The following is an 18736-nucleotide window of genomic DNA, read 5'->3' as shown; positions in this document are numbered from 1 at the left end:
TTTAATCACTTCACTTTTCAAAGGAAATCAAGAATTACACTTTAAAAACAAAATTGCACTAGGAAAGAAATTACAATTTGACAAGAAAAAATAATTAAGTGATGAAATACTACAAATTTTTGTAAGAAAAATAGGTAACAATAATAATATGACCATATTAAGTCGGTCATTTTGATGGAGAATGATTCTGCCAAAATCATTCCAAATCTCAAACTCAAATTCCGTAATAGTAAGCCTTTGATAACTCATAATTTTATCAGCAGAAACAACATCCTCCAAATTACAACTCCACAAAAAAAAAAAAAAAAAAAAAAAAACGCTCTTAATTTCTGAAATTGCAGATAAGTCGAAATCAACAAAGTAATAAATTTGAACGCAGATCACCTCCAAGTGTAATTGAGGATTAAGAAATCTTTTTTGAATTCAATAATTCAAATTACAAATTCCATCTCTTTTAAAATGGGGAAAGAGATGGACCCCGGCGCCGACTCGGCGACAACAACGATGACAGCGTACGAGTCAACCCAGTCTGGGTCTCGAACTCCAAGACTCTTCATTTAGGAAATAGTCATGAGAAATTTCAAATCTTATGCTGGTGAACAACGTATTAATCCTTTTCACAAGGTTAGGGTTTATATCATCTAATTCAGTTCAATTAATTTCTTCTTTAAAATTTTGCTAAGTTTTTATTGTTGAATTTTTGTAGTGTTTTTCGGCTGTTGTTGGACCAAATAGAAGTGGGAAAAGTAATGTGATTGATGCTATGTTCTTTATTTTTAGAAAAAGGGCAAAACAGGTGATTTTGATTTCGAAATTTTACAATTATTCTAGTTTCTTTATTCTTAATTACTTAATTTGATAAAAAAAAGTAAATAATTTAATGATGTTTTTGTACAAAATTTGTGGTTCATTCCTAGTTAAAAATTGAATTTTTTTTGAAATTGCTACCCACCTATTGTAGGAGGATTGGTTAAAAATTGAATTAGATTAGTCTAAGTGAAGTGATTTTGATTTTGAACTTCGCAGAGCGGTTTTTTTTCCCTCCCATCAAACACCAGTTCTGCTTCCTCAATCCTCAAGACAGAACACTACACTTCCTTGTTCCCCCAAATTGTAAAACCCTTACCCTAAAATCCTAAATCCCCAGCCGGCAGCCGCCGTTCCTCTGTCCCGCAGGCGACGCGTCATCAGCCAGGCATCAGGTGCTCCGACACCGACAGTCCGACGGTCCGACGTCCTTGAATTTCGCTGAGGTCAGTGAATTTCATTTCGCTAATTTAATTTCTTTTTTTTGGTAAATCGCTGATTTAATGTTTCATTTCGCTAAATTACTTTACGATTTGGGGATTTTTCCTCTAGAAATTGAAGATTGGTTTTGACTGTGTTTTGTTATAGTTTTGTCTTCATTATAAGTCCCAAATGATTTTTTTAATATGATTAGCCGATTAGAAACTGAAGATTGATTTTGATTAGCCGATTTGGGGATTTTTCCTCTAGAAACTGAAGTTGTGACCGGAAATTTGACTATTTGAGTTGAGTATTTGAGCCCTATAATTTCTGTTTAGTCACTTTTCTTGAGAGAGATTTATTTTCTAGAGTTAGTGATGATGATGTATTGGAACGCTTCCAAAGTATGAAGACTCGAAGAATGCTGCTTCTTTAATTTTTTTCCCCCCATTTTTCTATGTGTAATCTATTTGTAATCCATAGTTTGAACTTATGTAGTGAATATTTAATTATCATATTTTTATTCTTTTGTTAATTACGATTCCAAACTTCAGAAGTTTCGAACCCCCTGGAGACGCCACTGCCTCCCAGTGTAATTGAGGATTAAGAAAGCCTTTCGGAATTCAATAATTCAAATTACAAATTCCATCTCTCTTTAAAATGGGGAAAGAGATGGACCCCGGCGCCGACTCGGCGACAACAGCATACGAGTCAACCCAATCCGGGTCTCGAACTCCGAGACTCTTCATTAAGGAAATGGTCATGAGAAATTTCAAATCTTATGCTGGTGAACAACGTGTTGGCCCTTTTCACAAGGTTAGGGTTTATATCATCTAATTCAGTTCAATTAATTTCTTCTTCAAAATTTTGCTAAGTTTTTATTGTTGAATTTTTGTAGAGTTTTTCGGCTGTTGTTGGACCAAATGGAAGTGGGAAAAGTAATGTGATTGATGCTATGCTCTTTGTTTTCGGAAAAAGGGCAAAACAGGTGATTTTGATTTTGAAATTTTTACAATTATTCTAGTTTCTTTATTCTTAATTACTTAATTTGATTAAATTGACAATAATTTAATGATGTTTGTACAAAATTTGTGGTTCATTTTTGGTTAAAAATTGCATTCAGATTATTCTAAGTGAAATGATTCTGATTTTGAACTTCGCAGATGAGATTGAACAAAGTTTCTGAGCTTATCCACAACTCCACAAATCATCAGAATTTAGATAGTGCAGGTGTATCAGTCCATTTTCAAGAGATTATTGATCTGGTAATTTAATTTTTCGCTGATTTATTGTTGCATTTGTTTCTGAGTAGGGGCTAGATGACGGGGGTTTTATGGTTTATGATGTTTTGTGTCATGTAGGATGATGGAGAATACGAAGTTGTTGAAGGCAGTGAATTTGTCATAACAAGGGTTGCATTTCGAGACAACTCTTCGAAGTATTACATTAATGATAGAACAAGTAACTTCACTGAAGTTACCACTAAATTGAAGGCAAAAGGAGTCGACTTGGATAATAATCGATTTTTGATCCTTCAGGTCTATTAGATTTATTGTAATTTAAATTTTTGGTTCAATTTTCTTTTCTGTTTATTTCAGAGTATTTCATACAAAGTAACTCATGTTGATTGGCTGTTGTTGTTGGGTTGTAGGGCGAGGTTGAACAAATTTCACTAATGAAGCCGAAAGCTCAAGGACCTCATGATGAAGGGTTTCTTGAATACTTTGAGGATATAATAGGGACTAATAAATATGTGGAGAAGATAGATGAGTCTTCTAAGCAGTGAGTTTTCTCTATTCAGCTTTTAGTATTGCAAGATAATAAGTCATATTCTTTGTATTTATGGTAATGCTATATAATCTTGGTGAAGTTGTTTGTTCAAACTTTTTATTTTTCTGGTACTCGATCTCATTAGCAAATCAATCTGGTAGGAACCTTTGAAGTTGTATAACATGGAGAAACTGAATAGATTTAAGCGCTAAAACACAAATATTTCTATTCAACTTATAAAGAGTAGTTGCCCCATTCATGGCTGTATTCTTGCAGAAGTGTATTAGCTGCGAGCTGCTTTTGCACCGTGCTGTACTCATGTCAGGTTAAGGATTATAGTGATCCATTCTGACTTTGTTTAATAATATCTGCATCATCAGATTAGAAGCTCTAAATGAGAAGAGATCTGGAGTTGTGCAGATGGTCAAGTTGGCCGAGAAAGAAAGAGACAGCTTAGAGGTATTCACTATTATATTATATCATTATAGCCTTTGCAATTGTGCGTGTTAAGGACTTTGAAGAGGCAAATGAAAGTCCTTTACTGAATCTGTATTGTCATGATCAACAGGATGTGAAGAATGAGGCAGAATCTTTTATGCTGAAGGAACTATCACTGTTTAAATGGCAAGAGAGAGCTACAAAACTTGCTGCTGAAGACAACAATGCTAAAATGGCTGAGCTGCAAAATAACTTGTCTAGCTTGGAAGAAAGTTTGAAGTTGAAAAGGTGTTTTTGGTCATATGTGATTAATACAATTTTTCTCTTACATGAGTGTATTTTCTAAATGTCATTCTAAACACTTGTCGTAGAGAGGAGATCCAGGGAAATAAATCTACTTTGAAGGAGCTTGAGACTTTGCACAATAAATATCTCAAGAGACAAGAGGTTTGCATCATTTGATTCCAACCATTTATATCTTGTATATAGTTGCACATCTTAGGTGTTGAAGCTGACATTAGCACTTCAGCTAAATCTTGATTGCTTTGTCAATTGTGTGTTATGCATGTTGGAAATCCCAGGAACTTGATAATGACCTCAGGAGTTGCAAAGAGGAGTTTAAAGAGTTTGAAAGGCAAGATGTTCAATATCGTGAAGATTATAAGCACATGAAGCAAAAGATAAAGAAGCTCGAAGATAAAATTGAAAAGGTTGGATTAATGTCATTAATTGAACATACGACTCCTTTGGCAAATTTCTAATTATTGGTCTCAAAATAGGATTCGTCGAAGATCAATGACTTTACAAAGGATTGTGAGAATGCCACACAAGCAATTCCAAAACTGGAGGAAGATATTCCTAAGCTGCAAAAGCGCTTGGTGGAAGAAGAGAAGGTTTTGGAAGATATAAAAGAGAAATCTAAAGGTGGATTTTCACTTTTATATAAGTTTATGATGCATTGTCATTTTCTGCTGCCTGAATGATTTATTAATGTTCATGTTGTACTTTTTTATGCTATATGTATTAATTTCTCGAAGGACTGCCAGACCTTCTGAAGTCAATATAGTTTAAGAAAATTGTTTGTGTCAGAATTTACTGCTCGTCTTTGTTGCCTGGGATTCTTGTGCAAGTTTTGTAGTTTGGTTCCCAAGCTTTTTTTTTTTTTTTTTTTTTTTTTTTCTTATTTATTTTATTACTTAAATGCTTTGATAGATCTTACTTTGGCAATTGAAGATTTCAAGTTTTAAAGTCTTTAAATATGTTGATATCTTTGAGCAGTCACTATTCCAAATATAGCAAGGTGCATTGAATCATTAGAGTTTGTTTCTTGTAAAATTTTCTCGTTCAAATTTTACAAACCGTGTTAGCTGGTTTTTGGTATATCTGCATGCTTAATACTTTGTACTACATTTGTAAGCTGTCAGATCATGGCTGCGTGAAATGTACATATATCTTTGATAAATTGTTATTATTCTACAGCGTAATCTGTTCGTTTTTATTTTTTTATTTTTATGCTAACTTTTATTGTTATAAAATACTGAGAATACTTTTTGTGATGGACAATGGATGTATTGTCTTCCTCGTTAAGTTTGAAAATTTAGTTAAAAACTATTTTCCAATTGGAACCTGAACTTGATCTCAGATTCTATACATCTTTTGTGAAACATGTCAATCTTGATGAATCTTTGTCCTTTGAAAATGAAATTAGGTGAAACTGAGATTCATCGTTCTGAGTTGGCCAAGGTTCGCGCTGAGTTGGAACCTTGGGAGAATCAATTGATGGACCATAAAGGGAAACTGGAAGTTGCATCTACAGAGCGGAAGCTTTTAAATGATAAGGTGATTTAAAAAACATAAGCAACTATGATGTCGGTGTCACTCAGCTATGCAGGCATTTGATACAAAGTACTCTACTTTTTGAACTAAATTGTTGAATTGCTATATCCCTTATGTGATCAGCGTACCAAATGCAGTGCCTACATGGCTGTGGGAAACATGATTTAATGAACTGTAGGTGAGGTGTGCCTTGTAGAGCATGATGTAATTGCAATACTTAAGTTTTTGCATGAGCTGATTTACTGCAGTTGTTATGTGCTACCTAGTGCCTGATAAATTACAAAAGTCCTTGATTTTAGTACTCCCTCCGTTCTCAATTTAAAGTCCCTTTTTCTTTTTTCACAAGTTTTTAGGATGATAAATAAAAAACGTGGTAGTAGGGTTTGGTTGGTTAGAAGGGAATAAATAAAATAAGAGAGTGTAGTTTGGTTGATTAAATGTGTATTATGAAATAAATAAAGGTGAAATGAGACTTTTATCTAGCAACAAAGTTTTGGTGAGAAATGAAATATTTTATTTGGAGGCAATGATTTATTTTGATGCAATATATTTAAAGCTCATTAGCTTGATATTTTGTAATTTAATTTTTAATCAATGCCTAGCTATTGACCTTAGAAATACGTGCCTTGCTTTGGAGATGGTTCTTGTCTTATGCATCTGCTTCAAGGTTGCTGTCATATTTGGACACCTTGTGCCTTTGAAACACTTGGTATGGTAGATTGGTAGTATTCTGGTTTTGGAATAGGTAGACTGATGGGCTCTTATGCTAAAACCTTGATTTAATGTGCATAAATCTCATATATTTGTATATTTACAGGCTATAACTCAACTGGAAAGTTGTTTTTAATGTATTTGGTTTGATTGTTGGAAGAAATATGATGCTTTTCTGTTCTATTTTGTTATGTTGAGCTCATGTAATTGCCTTTCATGAGTTTGATCTTTATGCTAAAAGTGTTTCATTTGTTTACTTCAGCATGAAGGTGCACAAAAGGCTTTTGAGGATGCTCAAAAGCGGCTGGAAGATATAAGTGATCAGATTAACTCTAAATCTGCTGCCATCACAAGCATTAAAAACGATTTGGAGAAAAAAGAGTCTGAGGCCTCTAATGCTCGTAAAGCAGAGCAAGTAAGTGCATTATTGGTTACTTTTCGTTAAGGATTGATACTTTGTCAGAACTTGCATATAATTGTATCAGAGGCAGCTAGAAGACTGAACTTTTGTGACTGGACAGGAATGTGTCAAGGAGCAAGAATCTTTGATTCCTCTTGAGCAAGCTGCAAGACAAAAGGTTGCTGAGCTTGTATCTGTTATGGAATCTGAGAGGAGCCAAGGATCTGTTCTAAAAGAGATCTTAAGGGCCAAGGAAACAAATCAGATCAAGGGAATACATGGACGAATGGGTGATTTGGGTGCTATAGATGGTGAGCCTGTAGATGCAAAAACAGTTGATCATAGTTGCTTTTATGACACTGTTTTATGATATGTGAATCAGTTATGGGGATTATTCTTTGTGTTCGATTCTGTCAAATCCTTTATCTTCAGAGAAAAATATATCAGTGCAATGTCATGGTCTACTTTTGGCTCCTTATATGCCTATCTTATTGACTTTATTCCCTTGTTTGTCCCCTATGCAGCTAAATATGATGTTGCTGTGTCAACAGCATGCCCTGGACTTGACTATATACTTGTTGAGACAGCTGAAGCAGCCCAAAAATGTGTAGATTTGCTACGTGAGAAAAACCTTGGTGTTGCGACCTTCATGATACTGGTACACTTTAATATTGTTTCGTTGAAGTCACTAGTTCTATTGTTGATGTGGTTATATTTCAGAAGTAGTCCAAAATTTCCAAGGATGATGATTGCTAGCACATCTAAGTTATATATCTCATCTCTTTAAAGAAACAAAATACTAATTTAAAGTAACAAATTGAGGTTTCAGACTATAAAAGAAATTTGAGGTTATCAACTTTGTCATTGATGTTGATTCCTTAAATTAGGAATAGCTTTAGCAAATTAAGCTTTTCGATAGAAAATTGTTTTAACTTGTGTATTGATTTTTAAAAATTCACTATGTGATTGTTCTTTCCATTTCATATTGTTTTTTGTAAATTGGGTTGGTAGATATATAAAAGCAGCATATTGGTGGGCATGACATGTGATAGTAAGAATATCTCATGGGACCATTAGGCTTGCAATATAAAAGAGGTGTGTGAACACATGAAAAAAAGGTTTATGAAAGCATATCATAAAGGGAAATTTTGCAAATAATATGTAACTTCCACAAAAAAAAAAATGGTGCAATTATTAAAAAATCGAAAGAAGTATTTGACATAAGACATATCAGTCTTATGAGTTTTGTCTGAGTGGTCAAAACTTGTGAATGTTTAACATGCTAAGGGGCTCCTAAGGTAGAAGAGCTGGAAACTTTCAAAATGGGAAACTACACTAGCAGTCTGTATTGATTATTACTGTTCAATGGCCTGTTGGCCTGTTGTATAGCAGGTTTATGTTACTCTGTTAGGACTTAGGATGTGTAAACTTGACATTAGTCTGCATCTTTAGAAAAGATTAGCACAGAAATTAAATTTGCAGATATCTTGGTGACCTTTTTCCTTTGGAATACTTCTTTGGAAAATGATGTTATTCTTAGTTTAATCATTACAGAACCTAGGTATATGCTTGCTTCAATTGGGGTTTTGACTGGCATGACTGCATAGCAGACTCTTGATTCTTGAAAGAAATGGATTTTGTTGAACACATTTCTTGCTTTCCTTTTGTATTAGCATTTTCTGGATCTGTTTGACAGCATCCAGATTTATACGTAGACAAACATTGAATTTAGCTCTTCCTTTTTGTAGGAGAAACAAGAGAGACATGGTGATCAGTTGAAGAGAAAAGTAAATACCCCGGAGGGTGTTCCTCGGCTTTTTGACTTGATTACAGTCAAGAATGAAAGATTAAAACTTGCATTTTTTGAGTTGCTTAAAAACACTGTTGTGGCGAAAGACCTTGAGCAGGTAACGTTTTCATCAAAAGCATCTTTGTATGTTACTTTGACCCCATATTTTTGCTCTTTAATTTTCACTTTGGCATCTCTTCTTCATTGTCTGACTTTTGTTTCTGGAATTTTAATAGTGAGCCAGTTTGTCACCTAATAATAATGAGCTACTACAAGAAGATATTTCTCTTTGTGATGCCTAACATTACAAGTAGCTTTGATGGACCTATCTTGATTATAAGTTGGACTACAGTTGAAAATTTTACGCCCCTTGAATTGCATGATACGAAGTATTTAGAAATGACCTTTACAAAACAGATGTCCCCATTGGTGTGAAGAGTTTTCTGGTGTTTTGCCTCCTAAGTCTTTGTCGAACTATCTAATAAACTTGACAATCGCCAATTATACATTGTCATCAGTTGTCAATTTTGCACTTTGCAAGAAAAATGTTTGACATGTGCTGACTAGGTTATACATGTTGAGTTATTGGTAAGCCTTGACTAGTTTAAATTTAAGTACTAGCCTTTGACCTTAGCTAACCACTTATCATATCATATCATATATATATATGACTAATAAATAAAGCCGGTCTCGCAGCCAGGCCACGAGACAGCGACACTTAGCATTCCAGTTTTTCGCCAAGTGTCACGCCACATAGGCGACACATAGGTATTATTGTGACACATATAATGCTAAGTAAGTGAAGTTTGGATAGATTTTTAAAGATAAAAAAAGTTGTATAGAGTTTTATTATCCATAAAATTCTAATATTTCATATATACAAAATTAATCATAACTTTTATAAAATATCTTATAATTCGGTACTATTTCCATCATAAAATTCGTTTTAAAAAGTTCTCATTTACAAAAATAATAGAGAACTAGTGAAAATAAATTTTAATCATGAAAAATAATTTTTGTTTTGGTAAGAATACTTTTAGTTCAATAAAAATAATTTCAGCTCAATAAAATATATTTCAATTCAGTATGTCTAAATATCCTGCATTATCAAAAGGGACTATATGATCGTATTTAACATTCAATCCAAAAAGTTTATCCTAAACTTTTATCAACCATCTGGGCATTGTACGGGTACAAAACTAGTATTGTTTATTTTTATTATAAGTATTAGCTTTAAATTTTTTATATTTTATTTAAATTTGTTTATCTGAAGTTTAAAATCCTAATAACTAGATTTGAACAAAATTAGTCTATCTGATAGAAATCTCAGAAATTAGTCGATCTGTTATCTATTATTTTTATCTTCTATATACTGTACTTTCAGTGATATTCCTAAAGTAATAACTGCACGTGACTCTCACCAAAATAAATACATAAATAACTAACTGCAAGTAACACTTGGCAAACATTACAATAAGTTTGTGCTTTCTATATCATTATTATAATTTCTAAAATTGTGTAAAAGATAAAAAAAAACATTTTAATTGCTGAGCATATCTTTTATCGACAACCTTAGTTATTTATCTGTGTTTTTGTAGACCATGGAAGATGTTAGATTTTGGAATGAAGTCATCCCCTATAATATAGTTGAATCCTTTTTTGTTTCATTATTCTATAGGAAAATGGTACTTTTCATATTTTGGCGTAGAAAAACAATTTAGGCAGAAAATTGTAAATAAGGAAAATATATGTGTACTTCTAGAAGGAATTTGGTTATTGATTTATTATTATACATTAAAACATATAAAATAGACTGTCCCAAATTAGTAGAAGCATTGGGTTATATGAGTCACTGATGATGCTATCTTAATTTTTTTTTTTATTCTTACCATATAATGACTAAGGGAGAGATTAATCATTATTTTTTGGCTGGTGCATGTTTTTATCCTTTTTTACTAGGGAAATGTCTACCCAAAAGGCTGAGGTGATGAGAGCTATTATAATTTACAGCATTTCACTGTTTCTATGTCAGTTGCTTGATGGTGGTTCAATAAGATCAAGACTCAATTATATAATGGATCTCCCAATAAGATAAAAGAAAGTTCTCAACAACAATCTGTTGTGAAATTGTTTTGGTGTTAACTTGTGGAGGCTCCTATGATGATTTATCTGACTGTCCTTTTGTAGGCATCACGCATAGCATATGGTCAGAGCAGAGACTTCAGGAGAGTGGTTACATTGGAAGGTGCTCTCTTTGAAAAATCCGGGACTATGAGTGGAGGGGGGAATAAACCACGTGGAGGGAAAATGGGAACATCTATTCGTGCTGACACTGTTTCTAAAGAAGCTGTTACTGATGCTGAAAAGGAACTTTCCATGTTGGTTGATAAATTAAATGCAATTCGGAGAAGAATTGCTGATTCTATTCAGAGTTATCAGTCTTTAGACAAAGCTATCCAACACTTAGAGATGAAATTAGCCAAGAGTCAGAAGGAGGTGAATCCTGAGATTGAAATTTGTATAAGCTTTATGAAAGTATTGTTTTTTATTCATTGTTCCTGCTAATAACAGGGTTGACTTTTGACTTAACAGATTGACAGTTTGAATACTCAAAATGATTATCTTAAGAATCAACTTGAGTCTCTAAAGTCTGCTGCACAACCAAAGAAGGAAGAGGTATCCAGGCTTGCTGTGCTCCAAAATACAATAAATGCAGAAGAGAAGGAGATTGCCAAACTTACACAGGGTTCTAAGAAATTGAAGGAGAAGGTATGATAATTGCACTTGAAGTAATATTTCTTCCACTTTCAATTTCATCATGGAGTTTGTTGACTGGCTGATAATTGAAATGTGAGTGCTTAGTACTTTAGTTACTAAATGCAATTTTTTTTTTATTTTCATTGAATTCCAGGCATCAGAGCTTCAAAATAAGGTAGAGAATGCTGGCGGTGAAATACTTAAAAACCAAAAGGCAAAGGTCGACAAACTCCAGTCTGTAAGTATCCGGGATGGTGCATTGACTGCATTCATTTTTAAAAAGGATTATCTGAATAAATATTTACCACTGATAGCTCTATTGTGTCATTAGGATATTGACAAACACGGGACAGAGATAAATCGCCACAAAGTTCAAATAGAGACTGGTGAAAAAATGATTAAAAAGCTGACTAAAGGGATAGGGGATTCAAAGAAAGAACAGGAATTTCTTCATCAAGAGAGGGAAAAGATGCATTCAACATTTAAGGCAATAGAACAGAAGGCATTCGCTGTGCAAGAGAATTACAAAAAGACAGAGAAGGTTTTTCTCAGTCAATCTTGCTAATTAGAGTTCAACTTCAGTTAATAATTTGTGTTGCTAGTTGAGATTCTTTAATCCTTGCTAATTTACTCTATCAGCTGTTCGGTGAACATAGAGAAGTTCTGGACAAAGCAAAATCCGACTATGAGAGCTTGAAGAGGAAAATGGATGAACTGCGGGCAACTGAGGTTGAATCTTTTGTTTTAAGTGTTTCTAATTTAAATTTCATTTTTATCTTCCATTACTTAGTAACAGGTGATGCTGGTATAACAGGTTGATGCTGATTTCAAACTTAAAGACATGAAGAAACTTCACAAAGAGATGGAAGTTAAGGAGAGGGGATACAACAAAAAGCTTGATGATTTGCAGAATGCTATCATGAAGCACATGGAGCAGTATGAACTGACCAATTTGTACTTAATTCTTTGTTTGCAAAGGCTTATTCTGAACATATTACATTATGGATAATCTGATGTTTTCAGAATTGCGAAAGACTCTGTAGATCAAGAAAAGCTAAAGTCAACCCTGGAAGATGAGACTCTTTCCATGCCTTGTAACCTTAAAAAGGCCTTAGAGATGGTAGCTTTGCTGGAAGCACAACTGAAAGAAATGAATCCCAATCTTGATTCAATCTCTGAGTACTTTTCTCCCTATTGACTCAAATACTTTAAATTTGTGCTGCTGCAAACAGGTTACTAACTTATTGTCCAACATTTTAGATATCGCAAAAAGGTGGCATCATACAATGAACGGGTAGATGAGCTTAATGAAGTTACTCAAGAGCGTGATGACATTAAGAAACAGTATGATGAATGGAGAAAGAAAAGGTTAGTTTATTCTTTCCTTGTTTGTCCTGTCTTTACTGTAGCATAATTTTATGCTTTTTGAACTAATGTGGAAACACTTGATTTCAGGTTAGACGAGTTCATGGCTGGATTTAATACCATATCTCTGAAGTTGAAGGAAATGTATCAGGTCTGTGATTGATAGCTGTAAATATTTCGTCTTCATTTGTGTTTGTTTATCCTTGTTTGGAATAGTCGAAGAAAGGCATATGAAGTAGAGTGGTATCTGAAATTGCTTATGAATGATTTTTGTATTGAATATATTAGTCTCCAAATGTTTTTTAGCTTGATTGTTTTATCTATCTTTTTGGGTGCTGCTTCCTTTGTTTCTCGATGATAATATGTAGTTAATGTTAGCATGTTTATAGTGTAAATAGTCAAAATGATGTACTTATTTAGATTTAGGAAGTGTATGCTTATTTCTCTGAATGATATCTATGGTACATTGATACCACATATGTGTAGCTATAATGCTCTTATACTTAATAATTGTGAGCCATATTGCCATGTTAATGCACCTTGTAGATGGTAACATGGATCAAATTCTTTAAGAAGTTGGCACATGTTAAGTTTTTATCGAGCATCTCTTGGTTTGCATCTTCTTCCAGTGTATTTGTGCATCATAAAGTGATCTTGATTTTATGTATGAGATGCAGATGATTACACTTGGCGGAGATGCAGAGCTGGAGTTAGTGGATTCTTTAGATCCTTTTTCTGAAGGGGTTGTTTTCAGCGTGAGACCACCAAAAAAGAGCTGGAAGAACATTGCAAATTTGTCAGGTGGTGAAAAGGTAAATTGCTTAGTGTTGTAGAGTTTCGTTTCAGATACTGCTCTCTTAATTTCCCTGATGCTGGTCTCAGCCTTTGCTGGTTTGCCTTTTTCTTTCAGACTCTCAGCTCTTTAGCGCTTATTTTTGCTCTTCATCACTACAAACCTACCCCACTTTATGTGATGGATGAGATTGATGCTGCACTTGGTATCTTCTTGAATCATTCATTTTTTTTACTGATCCTTAAAATTTGTGGATTCCTGCTTGAGTGAGATGTTTGCTGTATCTTGTCTTGGCAGATTTCAAGAACGTTTCAATCGTTGGGCATTATGTAAAGGATCGTACAAAAAATGCACAGTTTGTAATCATAAGGTTGATATTTTGTAATATCAAATTGTTTTATATTTTTCCTGGCCTTACAATCTTATCTGTTCATTCTTATGTATCCTGCAGCCTCAGAAATAACATGTTCGAGTTGGCTGACCGGCTTGTTGGTATTTATAAAACTGATAATTGCACAAAGAGCATAACAATTAACCCTGGTAGTTTTGCGGTCTGTCAAAAGGCTGCTTGAAGAAGGATTGAGCTGTTCAGAATTTGGAATTGCAAATCATAATGTCTTTGTATAAGGTTAGCTGATTTATGAATGCCGCGGTATTTATGGTTACTGAAGGCCTAATGTATTAAACGTCATATAAACATGCTTGTAAATTGTTCTTACACTCACTAATGATGAATTTATGTTCATACTAGTTTAGCCTAATATTTATGTATTTATTGCTAGGTTTTTGCTGCTTATGCAACATTAATGATCATGATCTGTACCTTTGATGTTATTATTAATGAACATTTAATGATAGGGTAATTTATTTATTTTTAACAAAGATTGATTCATAAATAAAAAGTCATACGACATCTACAAAGAGATTTATATCAAACAAATACATGACAATTTAATTAAATAAGAACATTCTTTCAGCAAAGCTACGATCGTTGTAAATTGTACATTCTTTATACCCTTTTTTACATGGCTGTGATTTACGGCCTTCTTCGATGAGGGGTCTATCGATTTGTTGTAGTCTTGAAATTTTTTTTTGCCTGATTTGTCTGGTTGTAATAGGAAGATTAACCCATTTTTCGATCCCGCACAAATCTTTACCCATGAAACAACTCTACAACAATCCATAAAACAAAAAAGCAAATCCTCCCTCAAAAGAGAGAAGAAAAAACTTTTCTTTCGAAGGAGAAAAATCCTCCTAAAGAAGAGGAAAGACCCTTTTTTCTAGGGAGAAACGTTCCTCTTAAAAGAGGAAGAGTTATTATAAACCTAGAAGAAACAAAACAAAGATTAGGGTTTTTCACCGGTAAAAACCGATGGAAGTCCCTACAAAATTCACCAATAGAGGCTAGGGTTTTTAGAGAGAAGAGAGGGGAGAGAGGAGAGAGGAGAGAGGCTAGGGTTTCTTAAAATTTGTTGACTTTAATGATATGGTAATAAACATATAGTAAAAGAGATGATTTTTCTTTAAAAAAAAAAAATAAAGGAAAAAACAAAAGAGAAAAAAAAAGAAAAAAACAAAAGAGATGGTTTAGTGTTGAGATTTTAATGAGCTAGTAATTATATGATAATGAACATGTTCATTCTAATATAGTTTGTGTAAAAACCTATTTTTTTAAAATTTTTTTTTACAATTTTACAATAATATCAAAGTGAAATTGTATATGACAAAAATTTAAGTATTGGATATCAAAATATACAATACAATTTCACACATAATATTAGGCATAATAAACTTCGCGATCCAAATTTAGGAAATTCATGCTCGTGTAAACTTTCACTTTATGTTCAAGGTTACACATAATAAACATTTATCCATGAATAGAAACAATCTAATTTTTGTTCATTTATCCATAAATAGAAACAATCTAAAAAAAAATCAAAATTTCACTATGTTCAAATAAATAAAATCAAACCCAATTCAAAAATCAAACTCAAATAAATTAAACCAAAATCAAATTTAAGATTTGAAATTAAACTCAAATAAACAAAAATCAAACCCAAATAAACAAAAATCAAACCTAAGATATGAAATCAAACTGAAATAAACAAATCAAACAAAAAACACAACAAAAATGAAGAAAAAGAAACTCACCCATTTCCGGACCAATCACCACCACCCTCCACTTACACCAATACCCATTCACAGACCTGCACACCACCCCAAACTCCATCACCATGGAGCCCCGACAAACCACCAGAAATACAACAAAACACACCATAGCTAAAATAACCCCAAAAAACGAAAATAAGACAAATCAAACGAAACTTAACCAAAAATCGAAATAAACTAAAAATATTTAAAAAACAAAAAAAAAAAAATAACAAAATTAAAAAAAAAAGGAAAACAAAAAAAAACAAAAAATACACAAATATCAACATACCTATCTCAAATTTCATCTTCTATGAGTTTATATGATCAAATTCGACAATAAAAACACCAAATTTGGAATTTGTATGTTTGAATTTGACCACTTAAACCACAAACGAAAGTGATGAATGAGAAAAAGGAACCCAAAAATCCATATTAACGAGATAGAGAGGATCACAGGTGCGAAGAGAAGTGAGAAAGAGGGGGGGGGGGTGTTGATTGAGAAAAACCATGAGAAGTATGAGAAGAGAGAGGGTTTCCTTGTTTAATTTTCTTTTTCTTATTTTATTTCCTTTTTTTTTTGTCATATTGTAATTTTCTTTTTTTAATTCAATGGAAACTTTCGTACCTTCTGATTTATATGCCATCAATTTTATTTCCCTATATTTTTGCAAAGGATTGCTGGTTATATAGGTCATAAATTGTTTGAGTACCTTGTTTGCTTCATTCCAAACTTCAGTATACCTCATCCGCAACTAAATGCTAAGTGTAGTACCTTGTATTTGTATTTACTCTAAAAAAAATTAGCTTGTAGACATTCAAAATTGACATTCAGCAAGTTTCAATGTTCACTTCTCTGGCAGTGAAATTGCAAAATCAAACAGTCAACTAATTCAAAGCAGTTTGGTGAAATTACAAAGTATTGACTCTATCAAGATCTTCTCAACCACCACAATACCAATTGTTCTGTATTGTATGTAATGATTCACTTTAACCCTTTTAAAACTATAGGCTTCACTTGTAATTATCAATAGTGATTATTTATAAGTCCAATTTCTGAATGACACTTTTTTTTTATTTTTTTTTTATTTTTTCTTATTAAGATAGACGAACTATAGACAATTTTTTTAATTACTTTTTTTTAATTTGCATTTATGCTCATGTGACAGCATAACCTAACCGACTTTATAATTAAGAACGAAGTATTTTTTAGGGTATGACGGGATGAAGTTCTTTTGAGGAGGATAACTTAAAGCTTTAAAGAGAAAATGTGAAATGATTGAAAAAGTTATTTCGTATTTAAAAATTCAGATGATACACAATACACCCTAAAATATCAAAAAGAAATATTAAGAGAGAAAAAAAAGAGTATTTGAAAAATGGGCAGGATTAAAGAAATATGGAGTAATTCGTAGTTTTGTACTACATAGTATACAATAAAATCATGGATAAGATAGTAAAATAGAATGTAGGCACTGGGTAAGAGTCAAAGGTTACAAAATAATTTCTTAACAAGTTGGTCTTAATACATGATTATAGATTTTTTTTCTTCTTTTTGTTGATACAAATGTAAAAATACGGTCCAAGTCATATTGAGCCTTTTGTAACTAGTTAAATAAAGTACGCTAGCCAATTATGATGGACCTAGTTCATTTAACTCCTTCACCTAATCTTAACGGAGTGAAGAAGCACATATAACTTAGACAGAGAACAAGTTTTTTTAGGATTTGCTTTAACAAAATAATAAAAAAAAATCAATAAAAAACTAAAAGCCGCGAAGTTAACAAATTAGACAATAAACTACTCCCTCCGTTAATTTTTATTTGCAACTCTTACTATTTTAGTCCGCTAAACATTATGTGCAACTTTCTATTTTCTTTCTATTTTTAGTCAACAAAAACTCCAGAAATTACATATTTACCCTTACTTAAAAATTCTGATTTTTATAATTTTACCCTTATTTGCAAGTGGGTGGGCCAACTTTCTCTCTCCTATCACTTTAATTACCTTTATTTACTTCCTCTATTATTTGCCCCTTAAGTTTTGCCTCGTGAACCGCAAAACACTCCAAAGTTGCAAGTAAAAATTAACGGAGGGAGTATAATATATAAGTACTCAAACTAAATACGTAGAAAACATAACTATAGTAAATAAAAACGACAAGTGCTAACACATATCATTAACTATAATCGACTTTTGAAATCTCAAATATAAGAGCTAATTAGAACATCATCTTCCTTGTTGTCTTCTCCATCCTACCCACTATCATCTCCACCTCTAAACTCGTACTTCTCAATCTCCTTTCTTTGTTCATCAAGGGTATTAGGTAAGTTGCTCAAAGTATGTTCAACGTCCTCACTTAATGTACCACTAGCAGAAACTCCTAATTTATTCTTCACCTAATTCTAATAGTTTGTGGCCCCCGATAGATTTGAATGCAACCTCCACACTCGAGGCAACAATGACAATCTTGCTACCTTTGTCTATATCTCGTTAATGTCATCCGAATTCATTTGACTCTCCAACGTTCCTCTACGTACTGAAGGAGTCAGCTTGAAATTCACCTTCATAGTTTTCAAGAACTTTGCCATCTATTTAATTATATGTGTCAAATAATATACACATAAAATGTGGAAAATATGTGTAATAACAAATTACATGAAATCATTACGAATAAATAAATTACATGTAATAAATCATTAATTTCCAGTTCACTTAATTTTGGCTTTTATGGTACTAATATTTAGGACGATAATGAGATACGCGAATAATACTAATATTTTTAATACTTTAAAGTCATTTTCATGAGAATTGTATTAACAAAATTATGCGCTAATTTGATTAACCCAAAACATTCGAAACTTATCATTAGAATCGACACTTCCATAGCTTCAATATTAAATGTTCCATTGCATATGAAGAAATTAAATTGAACTCAACCTTCGTGCGTAGTTTTCATTTGTTTCAAGAATTTGACTAGACTATCTTATTATCTTTTCCTTATTAAATCACATAAACATAAGAAAAAATTGATTTTAATAATCTCAACTTTAGCCAATAGCTTTTAATAATCCAACTTTGGATTATTTTTAAATAATCCTAACTTTAAGGGATATTCGCTTTTATTGGTCATAAGTAACTGGTAACTAGTTAAATAGGTTTTTTTTTTTTTTTTACTTTAATTGACACGTGTAAGCATGTAAATGGTCAGAATTTGCAAGATCGAAACTGATGATAATGTGGCCGATCCTTTGACTAAACCTCTGCCTCAAGTGAAGCACAACAAGCACATTGAGGCAATGGGAATCAAGCACGTTGGAGATTGGCTTTGAAATTCCCTGTACACGTGTTTTTAATTGAACTAGATGTTTTAATGTAAGACACTGTGTTGAAACCATTCATTTATGGAGTAATGAATTTTATATTTTATATTCACTCCATTGCTATTTAATTATGGTTTAGAATTAAATAATGAGTCCATTCGATTTATGGAAATATTCAA

General features: G+C 32.6%; 1 protein-coding gene across 3 annotated transcripts; it reads left to right on the top strand.

Annotated features, from left to right (window-relative positions):
* Nucleotides 1–1003: 1003 nt before the first annotated feature.
* On the top strand, nucleotides 1004–13962 carry LOC110702916 (structural maintenance of chromosomes protein 4-like). Of its 3 annotated transcripts, XM_021880668.1 has the most exons (29): nucleotides 1004–1253; nucleotides 1782–2043; nucleotides 2126–2215; nucleotides 2391–2492; nucleotides 2589–2765; nucleotides 2879–3009; nucleotides 3378–3456; nucleotides 3566–3723; nucleotides 3807–3882; nucleotides 4017–4145; nucleotides 4215–4359; nucleotides 5144–5274; nucleotides 6245–6397; nucleotides 6504–6693; nucleotides 6907–7040; nucleotides 8131–8289; nucleotides 10359–10667; nucleotides 10764–10940; nucleotides 11083–11166; nucleotides 11260–11469; nucleotides 11568–11657; nucleotides 11743–11864; nucleotides 11952–12107; nucleotides 12189–12296; nucleotides 12384–12444; nucleotides 12971–13105; nucleotides 13204–13291; nucleotides 13384–13456; nucleotides 13538–13962. In XM_021880668.1, exons 2-29 carry the CDS (start codon nucleotides 1888–1890, stop codon nucleotides 13656–13658), a joined length of 3744 nt encoding a protein of 1247 aa, XP_021736360.1. In that variant the 5' UTR covers nucleotides 1004–1253; nucleotides 1782–1887; the 3' UTR covers nucleotides 13659–13962. The 3 variants fall into 3 exon arrangements, with proteins under 3 accessions (XP_021736360.1, XP_021736361.1, XP_021736362.1); XM_021880669.1 differs by lacking the exon at nucleotides 8131–8289 and having other exon boundaries at nucleotides 1005–1253; XM_021880670.1 differs by lacking the exons at nucleotides 1004–1253; nucleotides 1782–2043; nucleotides 2126–2215; nucleotides 2391–2492; nucleotides 2589–2765 and having other exon boundaries at nucleotides 2992–3072; nucleotides 13538–13857.
* Nucleotides 13963–18736: the final 4774 nt, after the last annotated feature.

The sequence above is a fragment of the Chenopodium quinoa genome, unplaced genomic scaffold (genome assembly GCF_001683475.1).
Source record: "Chenopodium quinoa cultivar QQ74 unplaced genomic scaffold, ASM168347v1, whole genome shotgun sequence".
Lineage (NCBI taxonomy): Eukaryota > Viridiplantae > Streptophyta > Magnoliopsida > Caryophyllales > Amaranthaceae > Chenopodium > Chenopodium quinoa.
Note: the sequence above shows the minus strand (reverse complement) of the source record. Positions and strands in the feature narration are given on the sequence as shown.